We start from the raw sequence: 15450 nt of genomic DNA, 5'->3' as shown, positions 1-15450 counted from the left end.
ACGCACCCTTTTCTTGGAAAATGTACTTCAAAGTTAAGGGAAACCTCATTGCACGCGTAGAATTATACAATTCGAAGAATAACAAATCTGTTGCATAAACCTATTCACCAGGAGGATCGTTTAGAAAGGGCTAAGTACTTTGTCGTAATTAGGGTTCGTGAGAAGTCAATTTGATGTAATTTGAATGGTTTTTGTATTAATGTATTAATATTGCAGATGATTCTAGACGTAAGCCATATTACGTCGAGGATGATCATTCGAGGAATACGATTCACAGGGCAAAACCACTTAAACTACTTGATCTCGAGGCTCTCGTCGAGTGTCAAGTGCAAGGGCGATACCCGATTGCTTCATGGAGATGCGTGCTACAAATCTATGCTCAGCAGATGTTTAATATTGATGCAACGAATATCGTACCATCCTGCACGTGACCGCAGATATGTATATGCGTTCCATTTGCACGTTGCAACGCGCGACGTTCATTCAATGTTATGATTCTCTGTGATTCTACATATAGAATCAGTTGGCTCAAGGCCACTTTCTCCGTAAATCCTTTTTCCTAAAACGAACGATCAAGCGAGCGAACGACATATGAAGGAAGCTGATAGAGTAGTTAAATTTGGCGATAAATGTTTATTTTTAATATGAGGTATTATGTTGTTCAAAGAGTTCCTATAAAAATTGAAGCAGATTCTAGTCAGAATTGAATTCGTCATTAGTTTGATGAATTTCGATATCACATATAGGGTGAATATTCAATGTTTCAATTACTTCAGATGAAAATCTATAGATTTGTAATTTGGAAGCTTGGATAAAAAAATTAATTCGTCTTGATCAGGGAAAATCATGCATTGGATATAAATACGAAACGTTGATTTAAACAGACTTTTCAACATATTTCGCAAAAAAATCTCGCAGAGAACGGAGCTTCGTACACAAATTACATTTCGTCATGCACATTTTAATTAAAATAACAAAATAAATAAAAGTAGCAAGAGGAACATATGAAATTTGGAGCGTGGGAGGGAGACAGAGGCATGTCGGCTACTTTTCGCTATCGCTTGCGGATATGAAATATTTCTGGCTCTTTGACGCGCGCTGGGCGAACAGTGCAGGGTTGCGCTATTTCCTTGAGCATAAGAGGAAACGAGTCTTTTCATTTTAATTTCGTAAGACAAAAGGTAGCTGTGTGTTCCGCGAGCAGCTCGAGTTACCTCTCGCGTTAATTCCGCTTAACGCGACTCGGTTTCTCGCCTTTTGCACGCACCTTACGTGCGCGCACTTGCGTTACTTATGTTACTTTAGGACGTAATATATATGTTCGCCTTGGCCGAGCCAGCGAGGAGGAAGTATTAAGTTTAAAAGCAAATTTCTCGTCGCCTGAATTTATTCTGACGCGTGAAATTAATATTCCGCCTAGTGTCAGGAAGTTCTGCATTTCGTCGTGATATTATAATAATGAAGAAACCGTCTTATTGTTCGAAAATTAATGTATTCTTCGTTACTCGTTAGAAAGAGATTCTTATAATGATTACTCTATTTACATAATTTTTCATTCTTAATGACGTCTTTTTATGTTTATATTATCTCCTATAATGGAGTTGGTATCATAGTTATGGCGTGCAGTATTGATGGAAGGAACCTTGAAGAGAGGTTTGACATTTTTCTAAAATATATAACACTATGAAATAGACCGGTACACGCAGTATCACTTTCAGAACACTTTTTGGATTTGTCTTATTCTTTTCACTTTTTGTCTGATTAGTGCTCGTTGAATTTGTTTCTTGGTCTGTCACAAAGTAAACTACACATAAATACGAATAGTTACCTAAATAGATAGTTTCTTAATATATAAAGCGTTAGTAAAAAATTCATTGATGATCGGACCGTTCGGCTGTGTGCTGATTGACTCATTCTCCTAAGCCAGCTAATCAGACAATCGCGATACGAATAGTTTAATAAATTCTCTCAATCATTCTTACTGTGTTTTTAAAACGCATAAATTTATCTATTAGTCGAATATGTTGGGATGCTACATAATTCCAGAGTTTGCATGCAGCGTGGCGGCTAAATAGCTCGATGGTTTTAAAGCGTCAACTCGTCCTTAATAACGCGTTTGCCAGCTTGCAACTCCTTTTTAGATGAATCTGCTATTTATGACATCGAGGGCGAGATCCAGAGATATTCCCGTCGGATACACTCGGTAATTTCAATCGTCGTTAAAGCACGTTAGCTGCGTTGAACCACGTCGTAGAAATCACGCTGTCTATAAACTTTCCAGAGACCAGTGAATGATGTGATCTCTGACAGGAATTCTGCGTGGTTTCCTGAAAATTTTATTGTTCTCCAAAATAGCAGTCGCGGCAGAGTGATATCTACAAGTTAATTAAACGTTGAATTGCAAGGTTTAACTAGTTACAATTTACGTTGGTATTGCGGAAATCTCGATAATCATTGTGATTTATCTACATTCTACATATAAATAAGATTTTATCTATAGCGATAGTACACGTTACATTTCTTACTACGAAATACGATAAGAATACCTTAAAACCGCACTCGGTGTTTGCTTCGAATCCCTTTTAACTCGCACAACATTTAAAAGTTACGATTTAACTCTTCTTAAACTTCTCGACTGTTCAGCGAAGCAGGAGGATAATAATTTTTTAACGGCAGCTACGCCCAGCGTAAGTAAATAAAATATCAGTTGCGTAAATTCCACTAATCAAATAAAAATACGAAATTAGTACGTTGAGAAAATTTCAGTAAAAGCAGACTCGAGGAGAAATCCGTTTGTACCGATTCATGCAATGGTCGATAATTACTTTCAAGGTCATCGTGACCCGAAACCACGAGCATTTGCCACGAAATGTGGCTATCTTTACCCATGTTCCACCGAGTCGTGCGTTCCAACAAAGGCCAACGAATATAGCCGTGGGTTCGGAGTCGCGATGTTAATTCGAAATACGAACGGCGCGGACTCGGACCGTTGGAGTTTCTCGAGCCAAGATTCCGGGACCACCGTGTCGGTTTTGAACGTCGTATCCACGTAACGCACGTGGATACCCTTCCTGGCGAACTTCCGCAAATTCTACCAGCGGAATTACCGGCGCGCCTCAATTAATCCGTTGCTTAGCAGAATCGAGTCATTGAACCACCGATTGATAATCCATCAATCTGTGAAACTTATTTATTGAACCTTTAATGTTATTATTTTGATCTTCTCGTTGTATATTTGAAGTACATGATCTATATTATGCATAACGAATTGCTTATTGTTATAGGAATTCAGAGTGTACTCATTTCGGAGTATCGTATTCTGGTAACAGAATATTTGCTTGCACACTGGAGATTGATAGGATACAAAGCAATCGTGTACGTTGTATAATAGACAAATTCTACGAAATGCTTTTAGACCGTAATCTTTAGAAAATGTATGTATTCCAAATTTCATAAAGGTTCTTTCTGATGTTATCGTGAGTTTTTCTTTTTTGTGCGAGCTAGGCTCATGATGTACGCTTCATGGTTAAAGCTAAAATGCGCATCCACGAGTCGGTTCCGTGCATTAGACCCGATTCTTTTGCTTATCAGACTTCGAATGTCATTTGTGCCTCGTGTGTAGCGATATGCATATATCTATTATGCGTTTATGGGAAATTTAAACGTATAAACACATAGATATATACAGATGTACAGAATACATATAATGTGCAAGGATATCCAAAATATTGTTTATGATACTTAGAGACTAAAACTAATCTTTATATGAGTTTTATCCATAGAAATGTGAATTTTCATAAACATCCCTACTCTAGTTACTATAGTTCACTATAAACATCTTAATTTCTTATTTATAGTGAATACAAATCAAATATGGCGCGAATAGAATAATTTCTGTTCCACTATTATCCTCCTATCTCCACCTATAATTCCAATCATATCTAATTCTCATAGCTGATACTCACTAAACAAATTAAATTGTCTAAATTGAAACTACTTTCCTAGGTAATTTTCACGTATTTTCCATTATTCTTAAAATAATCAGTCTGTTCTGAAAAAGAAACCCGGAACCTATAAGCCGATCGCGTAAAAAACATACACCAGGAGTACAAAATGACGTAAAAATTGAAAACGGATATCAACAGACACGTGGTATCTCGTCGAATGCTCGCACGAGTTTTCACGATCGATCGACGGAACCATAAATCTCGATAGCTCGCTGGCGAGCCGTGTGACTGACCACGAAACGTTTGTTTCATCGTAGCCGTCTCTTCTTCGTGCAGCACGCGTGCCGTTGGTATATTTTCACAGTCGGTTGGAAATAGCCGGCTACTGGTCTAATATTATAATAGCGATGACTGGCGCGGCGCGAACGCGAACCTGCGTGAGCGAGCGAGCGAGCACAGTCGAGTCGCGGGCGAGACGGTCGCCAGTTTCGAGCGTGTGACGCTCCGCGGGAACGAGAACGGGACCGGATAACGTTACTTCTTGCTCGTCCTGACAGAACTGTCGCAGTTTCGCGTTTTCCAGCCTTCAAGGAAGTCCGTCTCGTCCACGTTTCAATCGCTAAAGTTTAGACATACGAGTTCATCTTCGAGAGTTTCGATTGTGTAATGCGATCTAATTCACGTGGAGTTTATTTTCCGATGAACTTTGTCGCGCCGCTAAACTTCATGCAACGTTCGTATCTGTTGTTTGAGATATATTTAGTGATCATAAAGTGAAGCTCTTGGAATTTTCCTATTTTAAACATACCGAGAAACGTGACGTAGACTAGGGAACTATACTTCATTGTTCTCGAATTTTGAGGCATAAGTTTGGAAAATTTGCGAATAATCGGACCGAAAGATATTCCGGTAGCGGTATCACGACACGTTTAAAGTAGCTGCAAGGATTTATGCAAACGTCAGCAGCGTATTAATCTCTGCTCCCAACGTGAATTTTCCACGGTATTACGCAACGCGCCGATACTGATTATTACTTGATAATACGTTGCTGTGGCGCCGCGTCATAAATAATCCGCGTGATTTATGCATTATTTTCATCGCGTCAGGAAGAGCTCCCGCGTTGCAGATTTTCTCTCGAGCTGAAACGAAAAACGGGTTGCAACTGTATTGAACGAACCTTCGTGGCAGGCGTTTCAGTGTCAAAGTGAACGAGATTTTCAAGCGTTTCGGTATGTGGTAGTGCGATAAAAGTAGTGATACGTGAACATCGATATCTGGTATGTTGTTCGAGTGGACTCGGTGAATGTGAACCAAAAATATCGTACTTACCCCTAGGCGTCGTTATTTTGCTGTCGGTGTTTTAAAATGTTGCTGACAACAGTGGCTCAGTACACACGATGACGACTACCATGCTAAACGGGCCGCATAAAATGGTAAATTTACGTTTTATATTTGGTTGCACATGACATATTGTATTTACAAAGTTACAACTTGATAGACCAGTGCCATACACTAAATGTTCTACCATCAATTAATTAATCACTTTAAAGAAAGGGGAAATTTACTGTACATCACATATATTGAATGTTAAGAAAATTTATGACAAAGGTATCAGAATCTCATTATAAATCACGAATAATCAGAATATTCTTTTAACTTCTTTATATATGTGAGTTGAAATTTGGAAAAAGTGGTATAAAGGTTGCTGTGAAAAGCGATGTCAACAATTTTATAATCCACAAATTAGTTCAAAAGAAACTATCGATGAAGAAACAACAGATCCGCTCTAAAAAATCTTAGCCAAGAAATTGACAATCTAAAATAACGAATTAACTCGTCTTCCCTAATCAACAGATTTCTCAGTCGACTATTCTCAACTTTGCATAAAATATCCAATTCAAAAGCTATTAATACTTCTACTCACGAGCACCAATTTTAAACTGTTTTTTATCCATCATACTCATGCCTCACATCTCGTTTCACGTACGTCAGATAGTTCACCGTTATACCATGATATTTCACACGCTTATCGCCCGACACAGACATTACGACCAATATCGCCCGTGGCAGCGAACTGATCTTCTTCTAAGCGCAAACGCAGTCGGATTAATTAACAATGGCATTCACTATGACACAGTCGCTAATCGTCGATTAGCCGAGCGACAGTCCACTAGCATAATTGCATCGTAACATCAACGTACCACCTACATCGAGCTCTGTTACCGGGAGTAACAGGGATTTCCGGTAACGACCCTTACGGCGTTCCATCTGTCCGGGGTTGGTCTTCATAGAATGGTAATTCGGAGACGATTAATTCACGATTCCGCAGGCAATATGGGCTGATACAACCGCGTGCATCAAATCTATCGTAGAATTCGTGATTGCACGCGAATCATTGCGATACCCCAACTGGTACGCGGAATGCATTTTGGCATGCGTGTCGTGCTCGAAGCTTCTCTGTTAGGTTGATCCTATTCTGCCTTGAATGGAGTACGTATTGGGTTAGATATATAGAGCGGTAGATGGTTGTTTTCATTTGAGGCTGAGTCATCGATGGGCTCCTAGGAATAATTAAACCTTAGCGTAGCACCTTAGTGTGTAGGGAAAAATGGTTGAACATTTTGTTGGATGTATTGAAACATGTGACTTCTCATTCGTGGAATTGGCAGTTTTTCGTTTCAAAATGGAGAACAGCGATTCATGCGAAATATTGGCAAATCGTGTGAAATATTGCGATTGAAAGTGTTTTTGTTTCCTTCGGGAAAAATGCTGTATTCGTGTTTTCCATGTGATTGAATGAGAAATGTGATTCGTTCAAACTGTTGTAAGCAGGAAGTACGGAGATTTTTAAAATCCGTCTTCGAAAGCTTGTTGAAAGGAACGAAGTTCGTTTGCTTCCCTATTGTGATTCCTCTATTAATCTCGTACTGTGATAAGCGTAGAGGCGTGACGGATTATAACATTGTTGAACGATATCAGCATTCTCGCGATAACTACCGTAACTCTACCACAATCGATCCAGATCCGTGACCTAATCTACTCCTCTGCGGGCCTCAAAATCAATTAGCCAGTTAACTCCTTCGCTCTGCGGGAAGCTTAGTCCCTCATGTAATTAGGAACTGACCCGTGCTGGATTACCGATGTAATCTACGTTTTCCTTTGTACTGCACTGAATTCTTCCTGCGTTTTAACACTAGAAGTATCACGCCGGTCAAAATGACTTGTTTGACAACTTTATTTTAAAATTCCTACTTCATGTTATATTTTTTCTCCACAATGATGCAATGACTTTTGCAGGGATAGCTAAAGGAATAATATAATAAACTTTAATTTTGTTTTATTCATTTAGAATGAATGTAATTTTGTGTCATGGCTACTTATACCAGTATCGGTCAAACTGACCGGTCATTCTGTAGAGCACAGTCATTGGAATAAGACCTGGTTTCTAGTTTTATAAAGCAATATTTTACAAGTCTTGAAAATGTAAACAATTGGAAGCATTCGAATTGTTGCAAAAACTGAAAAGGATACGAATGGAATGCTCTGATATCGAGGATAGTGAATTCTCCGATTGTGAAGGAAGTAAACCAGGGGAAAAAGAAATTGAAATTTGTAGTGATAATAGTAATAGTGACATTAGTGACAAAGAAAATGAGTCCTCAGAAAATTTGTAAAAGAACATTGTGAATGTACGCAAAATACGTGCTCGGGTGCTTTCAAGTTCTGAAAGTGAAACTGAAAGTGTACAAGCTAGTCCAAGAGAAATTGCCGTAAACGGAACCAAGAATTCAAGAACGGAACCAACAATTCAAACGGGAAAGAATTCAAGAAGGGTCAGCTTCTGGGAGATTACCCTTGCACAATATATTCAAAGACATATCCGGTCCACAGGATATGCAAAAAAAAGTATTATGAAAGATAAAGTAATTAGCGCATTTTCCTTACTGATCGACAGCCATATGTTGCAACGTATATCTTGCATCGAATCAGAATTTTCTCGAGTTTTAGGTAAAAAATGGATGTTTACAGAAACAAAATTGAAAGCATTCCTTAGAATATTGTACGGGGAGCATACGAAGCGAAAAATTTGAAACTTTCATATTTGTGGAATACAAAATGGGGACCAATCTTCTTTTCCAGCACAATGAGTCGGAATGAGTTTGTTGAAATATTAACATTTATTCGATTTGACAAAAAAGATGATAGAAGTCAACGTTTGAAAAATGACAAATTTGCACTAATATCATCCGTATGGGATAAGTTTATTGAGAACAGCCAGAATTGCTATAAACCTGGTGCAAACATTACAATAGACGAGCTACTTTTCCCAACCAAAGTCAGATGCAGGTTTACGCAATATTTACCAAATAAACCCGACAAATTCGGAATTAAATTTTGGCTGGCATCTGATGTTCAAACAAAGTATGTTGTAAATGGATTTCCTTATTTAGGAAAAAGCGGAAAGGGTCTATCTGAAATGGTCTAATTTTATAATAAGACAAAATTTGGGGTAGATATAGCAGACCAAATGGCAAAAAAATATAGCGTGAAATCGGGATCAAGAAGATGGCCACTTCAAGTATTTTTTAATATTTTAGATTTAGCTGGCATAATTGCCTGGGTTTTATATAAGAAAACCACAGGTGAGCAGATATCCGGAAAAGATTTTATGTTTCAATTAGTAGATTAACTTGCCGCTGACAATGAAAAATCACGGATAGAACATAGAGCATCTGAGACCCGAAGTAACGTCAAAGAACTCACCTTATTCTCGTAAATGGTGTCAAATGCGGTACTGTAATAATAATAAGACCAGCACCATTTGCAATCTTTGTAAAAAATATGTTTGCGAAAAATGCACACAGAAGAAAATTTACATTTGTAAGGAATGTGATAAATGATAAATCTTGTACCTAATAATTTAAATTATATTTGTATTTTATTTATTCTATTACGCTTATTATTATATTATACTTCTTATATTTACCAATGGAAATTTATTTTAACATTTTTGTTACCAAAGATTTTGCTACTGAATATTCTTCATTATTGTACTTATTGTTATTATTAAAATTGTTATTATATAGTTTTTATGATCTCAGAACATGGAGTTCCTTTTGTAAGATAATAATAGATCAATAAATATAAAAATATTCTACTATTACGTATTTTTTAAAGACTGGTCATTTCGACTGACTTCGGTAGAGATAGTTACATCTCAAATGCCAGTAGTTCTAGTGTTAATCTTACCATCCTGTCACTCGTTCTAATTTCGATTATTTTTCATATCTGTATATCTGTAATGCGATCCAAATTATTTTACTACTTGATTAAAAAATTGAATTGCAATAGTAAATGATGCACACTCTAAAAGAGAAGATTTCCACGAGAATCTTTTTGATACAAAATTGTTTTTCACTTTAATATAGAAAATATTAATTCGAATTTAACGCTACAAGTATCGATAATTGTTTTTGTTTTGATAGTTTTTCGACGAATAAACTGTTTAAGATGATGGAATTTTTAGCTTTAGTAGTGATATAAGATTATATGTGATAAGCTTTACTACAGAAATAAATCGAATTTTATTGCGGGTATACAGACATAAAAGAGAATGATATACATTAAGTTGTTCCAAAAGTTTCTTTCAATTTGTTCCAATAGAACAAAATGGATCGTACATAATTCAATGAAATAATACAAAACAAAAAATGCTATGCATTTATTATTTCCGTATAAAACGAAAAAAAATTTTGGGACAACTGAATATATCGAATTGCGATAAAATGATAGGTTGTAATGTATTTCGAAGTTTTACTAATGTGAATACGATTTAATAACAGGTCAACGGAGACGATGACTGGGAGTACGAGGAGATTGTACTCGAAAGGGGTGGTGCTGGGCTTGGCTTCAGCATCGCCGGGGGCACAGACAATCCACACTTCGGCAATGACACTGCCATTTACATCACGAAACTTATACCGGGCGGTGCCGCGTCCGGGGACGGTCGTCTACGCGTCAACGACACGATACTCCAGGTGAACGACGTTTCCGTTGTCGACGTACAACACGCGGCAGCCGTCGATGCGCTCAAACGAGCAGGGAATACCGTTAAACTAGTAAGTTTACATTTTTTATTTTATTGTTTTTTCATGTATATAACAGGTAAAACAATTTAGCTACCATAAGATGTTGACCTAGTTTTTGTTATACTTGTTTAAAAATAATTCCTAAATAATATGTGAGCCTTCTAGAAGTCAAATCGATCTAACGCAACTTTTTATTCATTTTTTAATTTCATTACGAAATTACAAGCTTATCTGTACTTTTCAATTTATGAAGTGGGTCAATGTATTGATCAACTATGACAGGCTCTACGGCGCAAAATTATTGAAACGATTTTCATATCCTACGCATCGTTTTCAAAATTGTTAATGGCACCGATTAAAGAAAACTAAGAGCAGAAACAGTAACAAATGGAACGAGGCTTTTCTGAAGAAATTATCTTGTGCTTCGTAGCAAACGCATCTTAAAATATCATTATCAGTGATTTAATTTCAAGATCGTACAAAATTTCACGATTCTATCTAAGTACTTCACTTAGATTAGTGCAGAAGAAAATTGTTGATATAATTTTCATATTTTATGCATCATCTTTGAAATTGTTAAAGGCATCGATTAAAGAACACAAAGGAAAGAAATAACAATAATTGGCGCGAGATTTGAAAGATCTCTCCGAACAATGAAGCCGCGTCTGCTGGAAAGAATCCGTTTTAGACGTCCAATTATTATCTGGTAGCTCGACGCGAGATAATCGCGGCCAACGACAATGCCGGCTGTATATCTTGCGGAGAACCGAGATTCCCTCTCATCCCTCCGCGAAATAATGCTCGGCGTTTGCGTTTCCCTAGCTCTCGCGATATCTCTTCTTTTAGAACCTCGAAAATAAAATATAAAAAGAAAACGAAAGGGCGATGTCCCGGTTCTAACGACCAAACGATCATTTAGAAACCAGCGTAGGAATGAAATAAAATAAACGCCGGCTTTTTTGAACGTCGGAAATAATAAATTAATTTCACAACGCATCATCGTAAGCTTCGACCACGAACCAAGAACCGAAAAATTTAAAAAAAATTCGCGGACCGTCGAGCGCGTTAGCATCTGAATGGATGAGTTGAGCGTGCTACTGTGGTGCGCGAAATGCGAGCCGAATAAATTTCCGTGCGACGCAGTAACCCGGTATTTAATCTAAAATCCTGCTGCATCCTGGGAAATATTGTTTCCCGAAGATGCAGAATGTTTTTATCTTTTTTTCCTCCTTTTTTTAAACACGCATTTTCGAATGCGTTCTTCGATCTTTCGATCTTGATACGTTTCTCTCCCTTCTGTCCTCTTTACAACACGTTTCTTCTTTTTTCTTCTCGTTTGTACACCCGCTCACCTGCGTTATTAACCTGTCCAAGTGGCTAGGAAACAGGAACGGAGGTAAGCATAAAAGCGTTTACGGGCTGGATATTATTATTTCACTGCTAGCCCCCTATGCAATATCCTCGAAGCGTGGACCCTTAAGAGGAGGCTTAACGTTAGTGAAACTTTAACAACATTTCCTACCGGGCCGATTTAATTAAATTTATGTCATGTAGCGTTTCGGTACACCGCGGTAAACGAAGCACGGCCCTCGCCGTGAAAGTGAAATCTTAATTGTCCTCGATGTAACGCTCCATTTCATTTCTCAAAATTTAATGGCGCTCGTTCTGAACGACGAATCTTAACTTTGCCTCAGTACACCGTAACTCACTGGTCTACGATTTCCTGATAAGTATCGATCTTTTATCGGTTAGTTTAAAAAGAAGGACGATTAATTCAATTTATAAACGTTCTAGTTAAACGATAGTAGGTACTGTTTGCAAAAAACCAGTATCTTCTGTTAGTTTAATTAGGTCCATTCATTGTTGCGCATCTCACGCGAGGGAATTTTTTGTGAATAAAGAACCACTCCCATAAACTTTGTTTGATTTAGTTAATTCAATCTGATCGAATTTGAAGAAATGGGATCTTGCTTTTCATTCCCAATCTCAAGGATCAAAATCTATAAAATCTACAAAATCTATAAAAAAATGTTGTAAAGTAATTTTGTATTTTTAAGAACATGTGTTTGATGTTATATGCATAGATGACGTAACGGATGCTTCAATTAATTTTCAGTACGTACGTCGACGGAGGCACACGCAGCTGATCGAAATCGAGCTAATTAAGGGTAGTAAGGGCCTCGGTTTCAGTATCGCTGGAGGTATTGGCAATCAGCATATACCTGGTGACAATGGAATCTACGTAACGAAAATTATGGAGGGCGGCGCCGCGCAAGTAGAGGGCCGTCTTGTCGTTGGAGACAAATTGGTAGCCGTCAGAAATGCCCTGGTGAGTTCAGGCAAAATTATACTCCTTCAGTTCTGATTTCTTTCTGCCACGCCGCTATCATTTCCTAATAGATAACAATAAAATTATTCTCGAATCCTCGAGTCTCGTTCCTTAAATGACTTAATAATCGTAAATTGTAAAACGAATTATAAATCCACCATATGTCTTCCTTTTAACGTATTTATTACACAGAGATACGTAGAATTTTTGATATATCATAGAATTAGAGAGTAGTTCTTCGCATAGTTGAAATACCATTTAGACTTTTAATCTGATTGGCGATTACAGTTCTTCCTATTTAACTACGTTGAGAAAGAAAGCTGGTCTTGATTAGAGAATCCTTCATGTAAAATAGCTTTGCCGGGAACAAAGAAGAAATATATTCTTCACTGAAACGAAAAAAGGTAATCGCGTAATTTCTCGCAGTCAGAGCTCGATTTATCTACTAAATTTATCCGCCTAATTCTCTCTCTTCGTCTTCGCTAAGAAAATAATAAAATCTCTGCTCCAAGGTAATTTCTTAAATGTTGAAAAGCAGGCACCAAAAACATTTCTCAAAGTCGATAAAAACCAATAAATTCTCTATGATTCGTAATTTTTTGCGTTTCAACCTTTACTTGAGTAGAACGTTTGAAGTTAATCGAAATTCGGCAAATCTTCGTTTCGTTCGCGATTCATAAACGAGAGGCCGTGTGAGGGCTACGTGAAAAATAGATCAGAGTGGTTTTTGATGGCGACGAGTAATTGATAGTTGTTCCATCGTTGCCGTGGTTGCAGACGCACGGAACCTGTTCTTTTCGCTGCTTCCTCCGATTTTTCGCATCGACGAGCTGCCTTTTCTTCCTTCGTCTCTCACCGAGAAACTCGCGGTTGAAAAAGCTACGTTTAAAACCGTTACATTGATCTCATTGATTCACAGCCGCAACTGATGCTATTTTCAACCCATGAACATCGTAAAACAAATACTAGCAGCGCGACAAAATCTTAATACTAGAATTGTCAATGTAATACCAGAATGGTCAAAATCATCATAACCTTTTAATCTATTAACATTTATTATGATGTTACAAATACTCCAATTTCTCTTAATTTTATAAAATTGTAGGATTTATGTGAAAGAAATAACGACGACAGGAAATATCAAGCGAATCCTTGGAATTCCCTTTCATAGCCACAATGTTAAGAAATAAAATTCGAGAATGTAACTTGACGGAGAAAGGTTGTAAATGAAAAGTTCTAATAAGGTATGAAGGCAACGTTAGTGGGGCAATTTTAGGGTTATTAGGCACCTTGATGGGCTAAAAAAATTGTACAAACTTATAACAATACATTTTTTATAATCTGGAATTTGTATAAAGTATATGAATAAAAAAGTTTGTTCGATAATTCTAGTATTAAACGTTCTACACTTAAAGTATTTAGGTATCCACGAATTGCAATTACTACGGCTGTTAAACTTTCTCGAAATATCTTTGTCTCAGATTTAACGTCCCGTTTCACAGCCGCTACAGCTGCAATAAACTGTTAAAAAAGGTGCCAGGTTCTGTCGTGTATAGATCGACCTGCTCTCTTTTGTCTCGTTCCGAAGAACGATTTATTCCAAAGTTTTCGGAGCAGCGACCGACAGGATGGATCGCAAGTCGATTTAACTTTGCACATGATTGCGTGTCGGTATATACTTTAGAGCAACGAACGTTACAGAAACTTCGTCAGTTGTTTATGACACGTCCCCGGAACTTGGACCGTGGTGTATTTTTTTTGTGAACATATCAACCTGCACTGGATAATTACCACCGCGCCGTGCTGTGTTGTACTTTTTTTTGATCGTGCATCGTTTTTCACCCACGATCTCTCCGTGTCTATCTCGTCGAATAAATGCCAGAAAATTAAAGGAAAAGAAAAAGGAAAGGGAAAAGCGCAACAAAAGAAGAAATATAATAAATTGAAATATGTTTCTTCGGAAAATTTATTTACGTTGTTTAATTGCATGAATTTATCTTCCAATTTATTGCGACAGCGCAAAACCTACAATCAACTAAAACGTTAGTTTCCTCTTTTTATTTATTTTTTTTTTTTCGCTTCTCGAGGTGTTGTAGAAATCAGGTATTCTTTATCTGCAGATAAGAATATTTAGTTGGTTAGGAAATGTGTTGCGATTTTTCCATTCCTTTTTAATACCGTAAATGAAGCACGATATCGTCGGCGACGTTTGAACGTAGTTACTCGCGTTAATAAAGGCGACGAACAAAGAAAGTAACGCGTAACTCTCTCGCAATATTTGTTCGATAATCCATCTCAAAGTGTTCCGTAAGAGGACGATGATTGACAGGGGAAATTGAACGGGAGAAATCAATTACCGTGGCTCGCGAAATCTTGATCGATACTTGCTTCATGAGAGAACGATCTTTCGCATTTTCCTAGTCGGTGTTGCTCTTATCGCTTTCACGTGTCGCTCCTTCCCGGAAAGTGAGGAATAGAGACGATAGAACGATAACAGGAAATGCTTTAGCAAATTAAGATGAATGGACGATGTTGATGAATGAAGAGAAATATTTTACGCGATAGAAAAGAGGATGATAGAAAATTTATGCTTTCCATATTCGCATGGATCTCTGTAGAGATTTTATTAATAAAAGATGATAAACAACGCACAATGTTCCATCCACCGAGGCGAACATTTCTGAAATACTTACAGTGACCCACAAAAGTATATGTCATATAAAACACCTTGAAATTTTATTAGCAGTATGATGACGTACGACTGTCATAATTATATTGCTAAAATTTTAAATTTATATATTCAATAAAAAATTAATATACGAAGTTAATAGCCAGAGTTGTGTCAAAGCTTGATATAATTACGTTGGTCGTGTCTCATTCCAGTTGAAACTTAACTGTTTCATATAAAAAAAATTGTTTCTATGAGTATTGGAATACTTTCGCGAACTACTGTATTTTTCTGTCGTTAATTTTAAACAATTACAAAATTACATAAAATTACTGACTGACCTTAATAACGAAACTTGGCTCGGTCATCAGAAACAGAACCAGAGAAAAAGCTTGTGTGCTTTAACAAAGTCCAATG

General features: G+C 37.2%; 1 protein-coding gene and 2 long non-coding RNA genes across 27 annotated transcripts in view; 1 reads left to right on the top strand and 2 right to left on the bottom strand.

The window, feature by feature from the left end:
* Positions 1–15450, top strand: part of LOC100643982 (disks large 1 tumor suppressor protein) — a 542862-nt gene that overhangs the window by 436367 nt on the left and 91045 nt on the right. For all 25 annotated transcript variants that reach the window (XM_012314498.3, XM_012314493.3, XM_012314492.3 and 22 more), the window contains 2 exons: positions 9791–10066; positions 12153–12365. In XM_012314498.3, coding sequence (XP_012169888.1) covers positions 9791–10066; positions 12153–12365 — 489 coding nt within the window. The remainder of the gene's footprint in view (positions 1–9790; positions 10067–12152; positions 12366–15450) is intronic.
* On the bottom strand, positions 1576–4213 carry LOC125386082. The gene is made up of 2 exons (XR_007225934.1): positions 2547–4213; positions 1576–2375 (listed from the first exon to the last, which is right to left on the bottom strand). It is a non-coding gene; the product is annotated as an uncharacterized LOC125386082 (long non-coding RNA).
* Positions 4750–6019, bottom strand: LOC125386080. Its single transcript, XR_007225932.1, has 3 exons — positions 5872–6019; positions 5277–5359; positions 4750–5086 (listed from the first exon to the last, which is right to left on the bottom strand). It is a non-coding gene; the product is annotated as an uncharacterized LOC125386080 (long non-coding RNA).

The sequence above is a fragment of the Bombus terrestris genome, chromosome 12 (assembly GCF_910591885.1).
Source record: "Bombus terrestris chromosome 12, iyBomTerr1.2, whole genome shotgun sequence".
Taxonomy (NCBI): domain Eukaryota; kingdom Metazoa; phylum Arthropoda; class Insecta; order Hymenoptera; family Apidae; genus Bombus; species Bombus terrestris.
Note: the sequence above shows the minus strand (reverse complement) of the source record. Positions and strands in the feature narration are given on the sequence as shown.